The following is a 12,874-nucleotide window of genomic DNA, read 5'->3' as shown; positions in this document are numbered from 1 at the left end:
GTTTAAGCATATGAAAGACTCGGCTTACTTGTGCTAGAAATAACAGCATGTAAAGTGAAGATTTAAGAAAAACTTAGTGGCTCCTAGATTATTCTTAGGACTCTGAATTAACTCTATAATGTTACTGGTTTTTTTAAGCATATTTGTCAGAGAAATGTAGTCAATATGTTAAAACTGAACATGTATGAAAGTTGCTTAAATGTAATCACTGTAAACATCAAAAAAGAGAGAAACTTGTAAAGCACTTTAGTAGTGTCTAAAGAAAATTTTAAGCCTCAAGCACTTTATATATAATCTCATTTAATTCTCACTGCAACTCCATGAAGTAAGCAGTGTAGTTACTATTATGCCTGATTACTAACGTGGCAACAGGCTTGGAGTTAAATGCACACAATTAGTTAGTAGCAAGAGGATTTGCACAGTTTCTGGCTCCAAAGTCTTTGAAAGTCTTTGTGTTTCTACCATGCAGCCTTTTTTTTTTTTTTTTTTTTTTTTTTTTTTTTCAGTTTCCTTTATTTTTTGCTTACACTTTGATATTTTAAAGGGGACACAAAACAAGAGGCTGTATGTCTTACATTTGGTGCCGCCTAGCTTATCTTTACACAAATTAAAAATTAACTTTCTTTGGCAACTGGCAAGCACCCATCTTGACACTTCCCCATTTTTTTTTCACTGCAGCTAAAAGCTGATAATAGACTTGAGTTGCCCCTGCCCGCCAGCACCACAAAACATTTTGCTTCTTTTTTAAGACTGCAAACTTAAATAGATTTTAAATTCAAGCCCTATGAGCTTAGAGAATGCCTCATGACTTCAACAAGTTGATCTGACATTTATCCCCCAAAACAAATAATGAAATAAAGAATACGCAGAGCATATTCTTTTACCCTTCCCACCATCCCAGTAGAGCACCATAATGGCATCTAAGCATTCCCAAGGGCTCCACAGCAGCCTGGATCAGAACTACTGTCCACAATTGCAGACTGGCTCACTGAAAAACTGGAAGCATTACTGGACGCCGCTCAACAAAGCTTAGCCCTTTTGGGAACTAGTGAAAAAAGTCATCGATCATGTTATAATGCATTTAAATATCTACTCAGATAAACTTAAAAACCTGTAAGGTGTGTGCACTAGGATTAGCTGGTCTTCCCTTTCTAATTTTCACTTCTCAGTAACCAAATGAAATTTCAGCCTTATTTTTATGCCTTGAAACACTTTAGCTTGTGCTTGAGCTTCTTAAAAAATTCAAAATATTAATTACGCACTCCAATAAGTTAGCCAAATTGGTTGAAAGATACAATATATGTACCTTCTCAAATACTTCAAATATTTCTGAACTTGTTAAGATGTATGGTCCTATCTTGGTACTGAATTAGAAATAAAGTTTGGAAGTAAATTTTGTCAGTACCTAGTTCCCAAACAAAGCTAAATACTCGCATAGATGAATATCCACCACCATGAAACACCAGAGAGAACACAAAATTTACTTTTGCTAGTAAATCAATTGATTTTTATTTAACGATGAAACCATTCATTGGCAGATTAATGAGGACCAGACGCTTGTCCAGTTTAGTTGACACATTTGCTTTTTTATTTTTTAGAATATAGTCTACATCTGGATTAAAAAAAGTTTTAAATAAATTTAAGACATACAACAACAGTGGAACCCTTCATCATTCTATGTACAACACGATAGAATGTCAGTTGGTTCCATTTCGGTTAAGTCCACTTTCTCATAATAATGTTATTATTTTCACTGAGTGGCAAGCTTCGTACAAGCCGGCAAAATGCCAGCTTATACACGCTGGGGTGGGGGTGGGGACGGGAGTGGCACGAAAGGGATGGGGTGGGGGTGCCACAGGACTACTATACAGTGTAACAGAAAATCATTAATAAAGTAGTACCGATTACCGACAGACAGTGCTGTTTGTGCGCTTATCACAATGGAATCGCTGAAGTTTCAGAGCAAGAAGGAGATTCGAAATACTTAACACAGGGCCAATGTTACAAAAAGAAATAGTGCAAACAGGAAAACTGATGCAATCCTGGCAACGCCTGGGCCTCCACCGGCCCAACCGCAGGGCGGCGGGAGGCTATGCGCCCCGCCTTCCCCAGCACCCAGCTCCGGGCTGCTTTCCCAAGTGTGGCAACCCAGCGCCGCGCCCTGGTATGGCCCTTCTCGGGCCCTTCTCCTCCGAAAAGAACAGAAAAGAAACCCCAGGAAAGGCACAGGCTGAATGCAGGGCGTCAGCCCAGTCCCATTCCCACCAACATAGAATGCAGGCCCCCTCCCAGGAGGTTCCTTGGGCCCTCCCCTCTGCGGCCACCATTTTCTTCTCTCTCACACGAGGCCCCCTCCTCCACGCAGCCCCACCGCGCCTCCTGCACGTACGCAGCCCCCCAATTTGCAGTCTGCCCTTCCCGCCCCCCAGCCAGGAAAAACAAAAAAAAAAAAAAGCTTTGAGGAATGAGAGAGGGTGAGATGGGTCGAAGAGGGTGCTGGGCAGCCGCGGGCGCCACGCCTCAGTGGCCCCAATTGCCGAAGCCGATCTCCTGCTTGTATCTGTTAGTGAGGATGTTGGCTTTGCGCGTGAGTTTCGAGAGCACAGTGTGCAGCCCGCGCAGGTGGTAGTGGAACTGCTGCTCCAGGTCTTCTTCGCCGGCGTCCGCACCCTCCAAGTGGCCCAGGTCCACCAGGATGTCCTTGGACTTCCAGGCACTGCCCTCCTCGCTCCCAGCCGGTGGAGGCGGCTGGTGCAGGACCCCCCACTCGATGTCGTTGCGGATGGACTTGAGCAGCACGTAGTGGCTGTACATGTCCCGAGAGGGCGCGAAAAAGCTGCCATTGGCGCTTCCTGAGTCGGGGACTGGGGGCGTGCGCTCCTCCAGGCAGCCGCCACTGCCGCCTACCTCCACGCCGACATCGTTGTCTAGCCCGGGGTCAGCCAGGGGCACGTCGCGCAGCAAGCTGGGCACCATCACCGTCTGGTCCATGTTGTTCACGGCGCCGATGAAGCGATTCATGGCGTTAAAGAGAGAGTGCTTCTGGTTGTAGGTGTCGCAGATTTGCATCATGGTGGCCGCGCGGGCGCTGGAGCGCAGGGACGCAGAGGCACGGGGATGGTCGGCCGGGTCAAAGGGATGCCCGCCTTCACGCTCTCTCCAAGGCCCGCGCTGACGGCCTGGCTATAGCCGGTGTGGCGGGATTCCCGGCACTCCTCCGCCCTCGCCAACTCTCGTCTCGCTGGCAGACCGGCCCTGCGGGATGGGCGGCTTCTCCTGGCTTTGGCGTCCGGAAACTCGCGATGGCTGAGGGTGGTCTGTGGGTCGAGCCCTGGCCTGTTTGATACACAGGGACGAAAGAACAGATTAGATTATTCACCCGGCTAGGGGGCCTGGCGCCCTTGCCCGCGCGCACCCCCTTCTCTGGCTACAGCTCGCCCGGGACGGCGCCTGGGTGGCTCCCCGCGGCTGGGCATTCCCACCTCCTCGACCACTTAGGGCCGCGGGGAGAAGGGTGTCCCCCCGCCACCACCACAACTTCTCCCTCCGAAAAGCCTGAGCTCAGGCAACCACGCTGACCCGGGCAGAGATGGGGCGGGGACACCCACCTCCTCTTGCGTCTTGAGACTCTCCTGCTCGTTGGCAATTCAGTGTTCCCACTGCAAGCGGCTGCTACCCAAGGGCGCTGCTGCGGTCAGTGGCCGGACTGTGACTGCGGGCGGCGGTGACTGCGTTGACCCCCTACCCATCCCAGGTGCTCAATTTATAGTCCAGGAAAGGTGTCGCCGGTGCTCAGGGCCACCCCTGGTGTCTCCTCCTCCCGCCTCCCCCGGCAGCACTGAGATAAAAGGCCCGGGCCGGGATGACCGCGAGTAACACTCGCCCGGCCCTTTCTACAGCGGGGGCGGGGCGCGCCGGGCCAGCTCCGCCTCTCGCCTGATACCCGGGCTGAGGGAGGGCGCCAGGGCAGGGCAGGGCAGGGCAGAGGAGGAGGGATTGGAGCAGCTGGACCCCGCCAGCACCAAGTCCTGGGCAGGCCAGTTGGAGGAGGGCCGGGCACTGCGAGGGTCAAAAAGGCGCCGGCGTCCCGACCCACTGGAGGGTGGGCTGGCATGTGGGGGCTGGGCGGGCCTTGCGTGCGCTCCCGGGGTGGGATGACCGGAATGCAAGTGTCTTGGTTGCAGAGTGAGCCCCTCAACCCCGAATCTGGAGTGGCCGCAGCCGGGAAACAGGAACCCGGGTTTATTATTAGCCGTCGGGGAAGAGGGGCCAGCAGCAGGTACAACTCCATCCTGGGACTCTTACGTAAGAAGGGTGGCCGGGCACGCTGGGTGCACGTGGACGCGCGATGCTTCCGCAGTGGCCCTGGCCTTGGTCAGCTATTGGGGGAGGGGAGGGTCAGAGGCTTTTGCCTCCCTTCCGGCGGGGCGGAATCTTTCCCAATCTTTCCTGTAACAGTGGCTGCCAGGGATGAAGAGGGGCACACTATCACATCTGCTGATTCTTTCAAGAGATCTGAAAGTGGCAACGGGAAGAAATCAATTTTTGTCCAAGTCAGCTACACAGTGATGCTGGAGAGCCTGGGCTATGTGGCCTTTTGGCTGCCAAGAGGCCAGGAGAGGGTGACAGTAGTTAGGTCTAGTCTTGGGTGTCTTTCACCATTTAACAGAGAAGTGAAGAGGTGTCCAATTATTTTTGAGGGTGCATGTGTGAAGCGTTCCTTTCAAAAGATAGTTCTTTTTTTTTTTTTTTTTTTTTTTTTTTTTTTTTTTTTTGAGACGGAGTCTCGCTCTGTCGCCCAGGCTGGAGTGCAGTGGCCGGATCTCAACTCACTGCAAGCTCCGCCTCCCAGGTTTACGCCATTCTCCTGCCTCAGCCTCCCGAGTAGCTGGGACTACAGGCGCCCGCCACCACTCCCGGCTAGTTTTTTGTATTTTTTAGTAGAGACGGGGTTTCACTGTGTTAGCCAGGATGGTCTCGATCTCCTGACCTCGTGATCCGCCTGTCTCGGCCTCCCAAAGTGCTGGGATTACAGGTTTGAGCCACCGCGCCCGGCCTCAAAAGATAGTTCTTAAAGCACTGGGTCATTTAATAGGGCCTAAGCTATGTACCGAATCGCTGGATTTAACTTTTAAGAGCCTTGCACCTTGAATTTCACTTTGAGACTTCCAAACCACAGCCTATTTAATTTTTCCCATCTTATGTCCCTTGCCATAATCCTCATCCACCAGTCCTCTCTGACAGTCCTACAATTAAGTTCAATAAGATTCAAGCTTCTCATTTTAAATCCCTTTTCTCGGCCTGGCGCGGTGGTTCACACCTGTAATCCCAGCACTTTGGGAGGCCGAGGCGGGCGGATCACGAAGTCGGGAGTTCCAGACTAGCCTGGCCAACATGGTGAAATTCGGTCTCTACTAAAAATACAAAAATTAGCCCGGCGTGGTGGCGGGCGTCTGTAATCCCAGCTACTTGGGAGGATGAGGCAGGAGAATTGCTTGAACCCAGGAGGCGGAGTTGCAGTGTGCCGAGATCTTGCCACTGCACTCCAGCCTGGGCGACAGAGCAAGACTCTGTCTCAAAAATAAAAAATAAAAATAAAAAAATCCCTTTTCTCTAAAACCTAACAGGGGTCTCTGTCCCTAGTACAGTTTTTTCCCACAGGTCAAAAAATGCCAAAGGAAGAAAGAACATAATAAAGGGGTTTTTTTCTCTCCCTCTTTCTTTCACATTAAGACTTAAACTTAAATATTTTCCATAGAAAACCATCTTCCTAATTGTCTTTTGAATGAAATTCTGGCTTGGTGCCAGAAGATCTAATCTGCTGGCAAAAAAAAAAAAAAAAAAAAGTCAGTGACCCTTGGAGACAGACCCAAGTCTGGGGACCCACTACCCCAAAACTTATTAGCTCTAGATCATAGCCCATGTTTTCTTACTTGCAAAACTGGGATAGACCTATCAGGCTTTTGAAGGAAGATCAATGGAAAGAAAAATATAGAGGGGATGGGGGGGGGGAAGCATTATATAACTCTGAAGCATTAAAATAATTTCACCTTCCCTCTCTGCACACATAGACTTAGAAACTTTTCTAGCCTCAGTTTCTTTATCAAAAAAATGGAGCTTGTTCCATGGGCCGTGCCAAGGATTTCTATTAAGTTCAAATAAGATATTGTAAATAAAAATCACTATGTAAATTGTAAAGTACAAAGATTAATTGTACTTGATATAGGACCTCATCATAGTGAGAGGTGTTTATGTGAAGAGTCAGAAACCTTAAAAGTGTGGAAATCGACTATGATGAGCCACAGATCCTTCCACCCAACTCCCAGTTCTTAAGCAGGAAAATAATATAAAATATGTCCAATGAGATTGAAAGAGCACTGCAAGAGGAAAACTCGAGAAAAACAGATACACAGTTTCTAGTGGCTGGTCTTCTCATAAATTAAAGCATACTTTGTCCCCCTTCTTGGACCCATTTGGTATTTTAAGAACGTATGCACCCGGATGAAAACTCGGTATTCAGGCTTAAGTTACTAAAATCTTGCCTCTTTTTCTCTTCTTCCCACTTCCAACAGTGTGATAACTCACGGAAAACGGAAATCCAATGGATCTAGCAAAAGTATTCCACCCAGCAAAAAACGCCAGCTTGGGAGAGGGCCCCTACCTAACTCCTTCCTTCTGGCCTCCACCCCTCCCCTGATACGTTTCCTTCAGTCTGGTCTCGAGATAACCCTTCATCCCCCAGTTTCTTGACTCTGGCCGCTGTTCTTGCACATTTCTTAAACACTTTCAGAGAAAGATGGCTCATGCACCTGCCTGCAAAAATTCCCAAACCGGGCCTCCCAGCTCCCCCAGACCCCGCAACAACTCACACCCACCGGGGTAACTCCAGAAGGAAAAGGTCCGCGGGCCAGAGCTCTGGGCCCTTGGAATCACCCCACCACCGCCCCTCTGGCTTCAGCCAATCAGAAGCCGTCAGAAAATATTATGCAAATGAGTCCTGATGCTCCCGCCAGTCAGAAGCCGCAGAGCCCTCCCCCACGCAGTGTCCTCTTTCACCCCAGCCCAGCCAAGCTGGCTGCCGCGTCCCTGGCAACCGGCGCACAGCCAGTTCTCCCCTACGCTTGGCTGTAAAAAAATTAAAATGGTTCCCTGGGGTCACATGGGAGGGGAGCGGGCTGGCCCAGGCCTAAGGAAGGCTGGCAACTTACTGATTGCCCCAGGCACCTTCCCTATCCCGATCTGGAACAGGTTGGAAGAGGTGCGGAGCCTCCTGCCGGGTATTCAGTTTGCCTCCAGAAAACAGTAGTCATCCGTTGAACAAATAACTTTTGAGTCCTTGTGGCACGCCAACAGCCTCAAAACAAGAGGCCTTTGGTCTCTGCTTTCTATCCTATATGCTAAATTCCCGGCAAAAGCCTTGTCTAAGGTACCCACCCCAACTTCTTTCCGGATTTTTTTTTTTTTTTTTTTTTTTTTTTGAGACGGAGTCTCGCACTGTTGCCGGGTTGGAGTGCAGTGGCAAAATCTCGGCTCACTTCAACCTCCACCTACTGGGTTCAAGTGATTCTCCTGCCTCGGCCTCCCGAGTAGCTTGGACTACAGGCGCGCACCACCACGCCCAGCTAATTTTTATATTTTTAGCAGAGACGGGGTTTCACCATCTTGGCCAGGATGGTCTCGATCTCTTGACCTCTTGATCTGCCCGCCTTGGCCTCCCAAAGTGCTGGGATTATAGGTGTGAGCCACCAGCGCCTGGCCGGAACTCTTAAATTCTGGTTCTTAATTCCCACTCTTTTACTTAAGCAACCTGAAAATCATGCTTTGCTTGCTCATCTCCCCAAAAATGTCCAAAAATTACCCCTTGTACTGTGTCCCTTGGATAGTGTAGGGGGAAAAATTACATTTTAAAAGTGACCTGAAATCCCTAAACAAAGTAGTCAGCAAGAGTAAACTGGTGCAAGAAAGTCAGACTGGATAAAGAAGAGATCTGGCCTAGAACTGGAAGAAAGATGATATTTTAAGGCAAGAAGCCAGCCCAACCCATGATAGGAGAGATCCTGGATTATTTTGAGACAGACTTAGAAGGATCCACTTCATGGAAAATGTCCTAGAAATATGACAATCAGACTCTCGTGTTAAAGGCCATGTAGTCCAACCATCCACTTGTGCTGAAATCGCTCACAACATCCCCACCAAGTGGTCGCCCTTGCCCACATTCTTGTATTTTCCGTTCTCCAGTGTTCTTCTATCTTTTGGAGCTCTACAGAAGGCCATGAAGCACACTATCAGATGTCTGAAGGTAGATATGGTCTTCTTAAGTCTACTATTCTTCAAGTCAGTTATCCCCAGTTCCTGTATCCATTCTTCATGTTCTCTTTTGAGTCACTCATCCATCCTAGTCACTATCTTTAGAAGTAGCTCTGGTTCGCTTTTGAGTGTGGCCCCTCTCATTCCAAGTACCATCTTTTCTAGGACAAAATGGAGTGGCACAGCCACTTATATTATTGTGAATGGTAATTTTTCTAGGTCATATTTGTTGAGCACAAGTGCTTGGAACTTAGACATGTTAACTCAAAAGACATGTTAACTCATTTTAACTTCACAACCACCCTGAGAAGAAAGCAAGGATCAAAGAGTTTAAGGGCCAAACTGTCAGAACTGGAATTTGACTGAGTTTTCTGATGCCAAATCCAATGTTCTTTCTACTACTCAATAGATATCTACTGCTTATAATGCTGCCTAACATTTAATGGACTTATTTTAACAGCTGCATCTATATGCTGCCATCTATACAACAAAATTTTGTGTACCCTATTCTTGAGTAGTGGGGATTTTTTTGGACCAAAGTACAGAACTTTATATTATCCTACTTAAACTTTATCTCATTAGATTTAGCCCATTAGTTCAGCCTGTTTTATTATTTTGGGTCCTGATTCTGTGCTGTAATGCACTTGGATCTTATCCATATATTTGATAACTATTCTATATATTTATCCAAGTTATTGATAATAGGTACCAGGCACCACTGGGCAAGAGGCAAATTGCTGTAGAACATCTGGAGAGCTCCTTCAGTTTGATATCAGTCCACTAATTGGCACCTTTTGGCATATGTTGTTTCAGCCAGCTATGAATCATGTTAATTGTTCAGTCATTCAGCCTATATTTTTCTTCTTGACCACAGGATATTATGAGAGACCTTGCTAAGTGCCTTGCTGAAGTCCCAAGCTAATAGCCAGTTTTCTTCCTATGGAGTCAAGAAGAAGGGCATTTTTGTCATATACCACGAAGAAACCACCATCACATGATACAAAAATGCAGAAATAGCACCGTAATAATCTGAGTTAAGATGGGGAAGGGAGTGTATTTCATTGTAATTGTCCTTACAGGAAAAACCATCATGAATATTTAGTTGAGAGAAGGTAGACAGAAAAGCCAAAACCTAAGAACAGTGGGTAGTGAATCTGCTGGCTTCAGACCTACTTTCAGGTTTTGGAATGTCTGAGTATGCCATAGTTAGCATTTTGTCACAATCTCATTTTTTAAAGCATCTTTAGCCTTGCGTTTGGAAGAAGTAGAGCACAGGGAAAGTTGAGAATACTAAAGAATACCTTTTGTTATGTTCTCATCATTTTTACATCTTTAAGAACTCTGAACTGTATACAGAACTGTGCATTCAATTTCAATATGGTAGATGAGAAAAGGGCAAGACACATCATAGCTGTTCTTACCACATAGAAACTTCTCAGGTTGATTATTCCTGGATCCTTAGGATTCCAGGACTTTCTTGTACCATCAGCATAGAAGGAACAATGAGAATGTTCGTTCTTCACTCTATCCTGTTAAAGTGTGTCAGCTTGGTTAGTTTAAATTCTGAAATTAGATTCAAAGTTTACAAATTATAACACCAAATTAACATAGGGAGAAAACACATAATTATCAATATTTCATATATTCAAGTCCTAATAACAAATTCATGTATATACGTATACATACGGGTTGAAGCTTCATTTTGTTGAAGCTACAGTGTCATAAATGCATTATCCAAAGGACAGGTTCAATACTTACATGCCCAAGTCTTCCATAATTTACTCCTCCAACCTTAGTAATGAAGAAAACTAGACCTAGACAAGGTACAATAAAGTCAAGGCGAATTCTCCTACATCATATTAGACAGTCTGGACAGAGTTAGTACACAAAAGATATAAGTCTAGAAGCAAATACAACCTACAAGTCCTTCCAGCTATAGAAGACCTTGATAAGAATAGAAAAATAATAAACCATTAGGAAGATCTGAAAAAGGATATTGCAGAGCAAAAGAAACAAAATTTGAACCAAACACATCACTAGAGAGTCCATAAATGTAATTCCAAACAAGGAACAGAACAGGCATGCCAGAAAGTTCAATTACTGGCATAGGGCAAAAGGTTCAGGTAATCACAATGAAAAGACACAACAGAGTGAAAGAAAATAAGAGAGGAAATGTTGGATAGCAAAGACAAAGACAACATAATATAGGCCAGGCGCAATGGCTCACGCATGTAATCCCAGCATTTTGGGAGGCTGAGGTGGGTAGATCTCTTGAGGTCAGCAGTTCGAGACCAGCCTGGACAACATAGTGAAACCCATCTCTACTAAAATACAAAAAAAAATAGCTGGGCATGGTGGCGCATGCCTGTAATCCCAGCTACTTGGGAGGCTGAGGCAGGAGAATCGCTTGAACCTAGGAGGCAGAGGTTGCAGTGAGCCGAGATCATGCCACTGCACTCCAGCCTGGGCAACAGAGTGAGACTCCATCTCAAAACACACATACACACACACACACACACGCACACACACACACACACACGCACACACACACACACACAATATAAGCATAACTGATGTTTCCAAAGAGACCTCAACAAATGAAATAGAAGAAATTCAGTTGTAATAAAGAAAATTTTCCTTGACAAGATGCATTCATCTGCAGATTTAATAAGCATACTATATACCAGATAAAATTTATGCAGAACAGTTGAAAAGCAAGTTAGTTGTATTTTTCAACTTCAAAGAAGAAGGAAAAAAGTCTTCAAGTGTCCAAGCAGGAAAAGAAGTCACCAAAAAGATGGTGGCTGCAGGAGAGGAGAGAATCCAACCAGCTTTACAAAAACATTCCACTACAGGAGACAATGGAGCTGGAAGAAAGAATGTATGATTCAAAAATATTATATTACTCAAGTAAAAAACAATAAGCAGACATTCTTAAACATGAACTCAGGGTTTTTCTTGAGAAACTTACTGGTAGAAGCCTGCTAACAAAAAAAAGTAATTGAAATGAGTAATCCAGGCATGGAGAAACCCTGATGAAGAGATTCATGGTGAGTTTGAATCAATTTAAATGCAGAAGTAAGATAAAACAGTGTGGATACTGGTTGCAGAATATAATGTAAATATTTTAAACCCTGAGGATGAAAAAATAATGCAAGCAACAAAATTGGAAGATTGGGGAATGAAAAATAGCAGAGCTAACCAACTTTCATTGCAGCAGGTCAACCAATGATGCCTAAAACCAAATTGTGCCATTTAAAACTAAAGACACAAACATGTTAAAACTTTACAAAATTTTTTTTTTCTCCATTTAAAGAGATCTTTTAGGAACTAATACATTCCATAGCAAAGAGTCTGTTTTCTAAAGTTCAGTATTGCTTTCAGTGTAATTTCAAGTAAAATTAATTTTAACATTTCATTTAAAGTAGTACGTATGATAATTTTTATTTTCTTCATCTGGGTGCAAAGCGCTAGTTACACAGGTGTGTTCATCTTGTGAAAAACTGTTGAGCTGACACTTACGTTTGAACTTTTTTTGCATTGTATTTTATACTTAAATAAATTTTTTGAAATTCCATTCAAGTAAAATTCTAGGAGGCGTGGAGAGAGGGGGTAAGAGAGTCAACAGTCTGATGCGGTGACCTGGTTTGGAATTAAATGCTCTCAGTATTGCATAAAAACATTTGTGAGCTCAACTTAAATGGGAATAGGAAAGCAGTAAGTTCTCCAAATTTTGGACGCTGGGGGCAGAAACCATTGTTTTTGCTCTCTGCTCCTGTCAACTGCAGTTTAAGAAATCCAGTGTTGGAACAGGGGAAGTAGCAGGAGCCGGTGCAGACGCGAACGACTCTGTCTGACAGCTTTGGGGAGAGCCGTGGATCTCCCAACGCGGAGGTTGAGATCTGAGAACGGACAGACTGCCTGCTCAGGTGTGTCCCTGACCCCTGAGTAGCCTAGCTGGGAGAAATCCCCCACTAGGGGCAGTCTGACACCCCACACCTCACAGGGTGGAGTACACCCCTGAGAGGAAACTTCCAAAGGAAGAATCAGACAGATACACTCGCTGTTCAGCAATATTCTATCTTCGGCAACCTCTGCTGCTGATACCCAGGCAAACAGGGTCTGGAGTGGACCTCAAGCAATCTCCAACAGACCAACAGACAGTCCTTCTGACTGTCAGAAGGAAAACTATCAAACAGGAAGGACACCTATACCAAAACCGCATCAGTACGTCACCACCATCAAAGACCAGAGACAGATAAAACCACAAAGATGGGGAAGAAGCAGGGCAGAAAAGCTGGAAACTCAAAAAATAAGAGCGCATCTCCCCCTGCAAAGGAGCGCAGCCCATCGCCAGCAACGGATCAAAGCTGGTCGGAGAATGACTTGGACGAGAGGAGAGAAGAAGGCTTCAGTCCATCAAACTTATCAGAGCTAAAGGAGGAATTACGTACCCAGCGCAAAGAAACTAAAAATCTTGAAAAAAGAGTGGAAGAATTGACAGCTAGACTAATTAATGCAGAGAAGATCATAAACGAAATGACAGAGATGAAAACCATGACACGAG

General features: G+C 45.6%; 1 protein-coding gene across 1 annotated transcript; it reads right to left on the bottom strand.

Annotated features, from left to right (window-relative positions):
* Positions 1–1,484: 1,484 nt before the first annotated feature.
* MID1IP1 (MID1 interacting protein 1) lies at positions 1,485–4,481 on the bottom strand. Its single transcript, XM_010357127.2, has 2 exons — positions 3,609–4,481; positions 1,485–3,336 (listed from the first exon to the last, which is right to left on the bottom strand). The coding sequence occupies exon 2, from the start codon at positions 3,070–3,072 to the stop codon at positions 2,521–2,523; it is 552 nt and encodes a 183-aa protein (XP_010355429.1). The 5' UTR covers positions 3,073–3,336; positions 3,609–4,481; the 3' UTR covers positions 1,485–2,520.
* Positions 4,482–12,874: the final 8,393 nt, after the last annotated feature.

Source organism: Rhinopithecus roxellana, chromosome 7 (assembly GCF_007565055.1).
Source record: "Rhinopithecus roxellana isolate Shanxi Qingling chromosome 7, ASM756505v1, whole genome shotgun sequence".
Taxonomy (NCBI): Eukaryota; Metazoa; Chordata; class Mammalia; order Primates; family Cercopithecidae; genus Rhinopithecus; species Rhinopithecus roxellana.
This window is presented reverse-complemented; position numbering and strand designations above follow the sequence as displayed.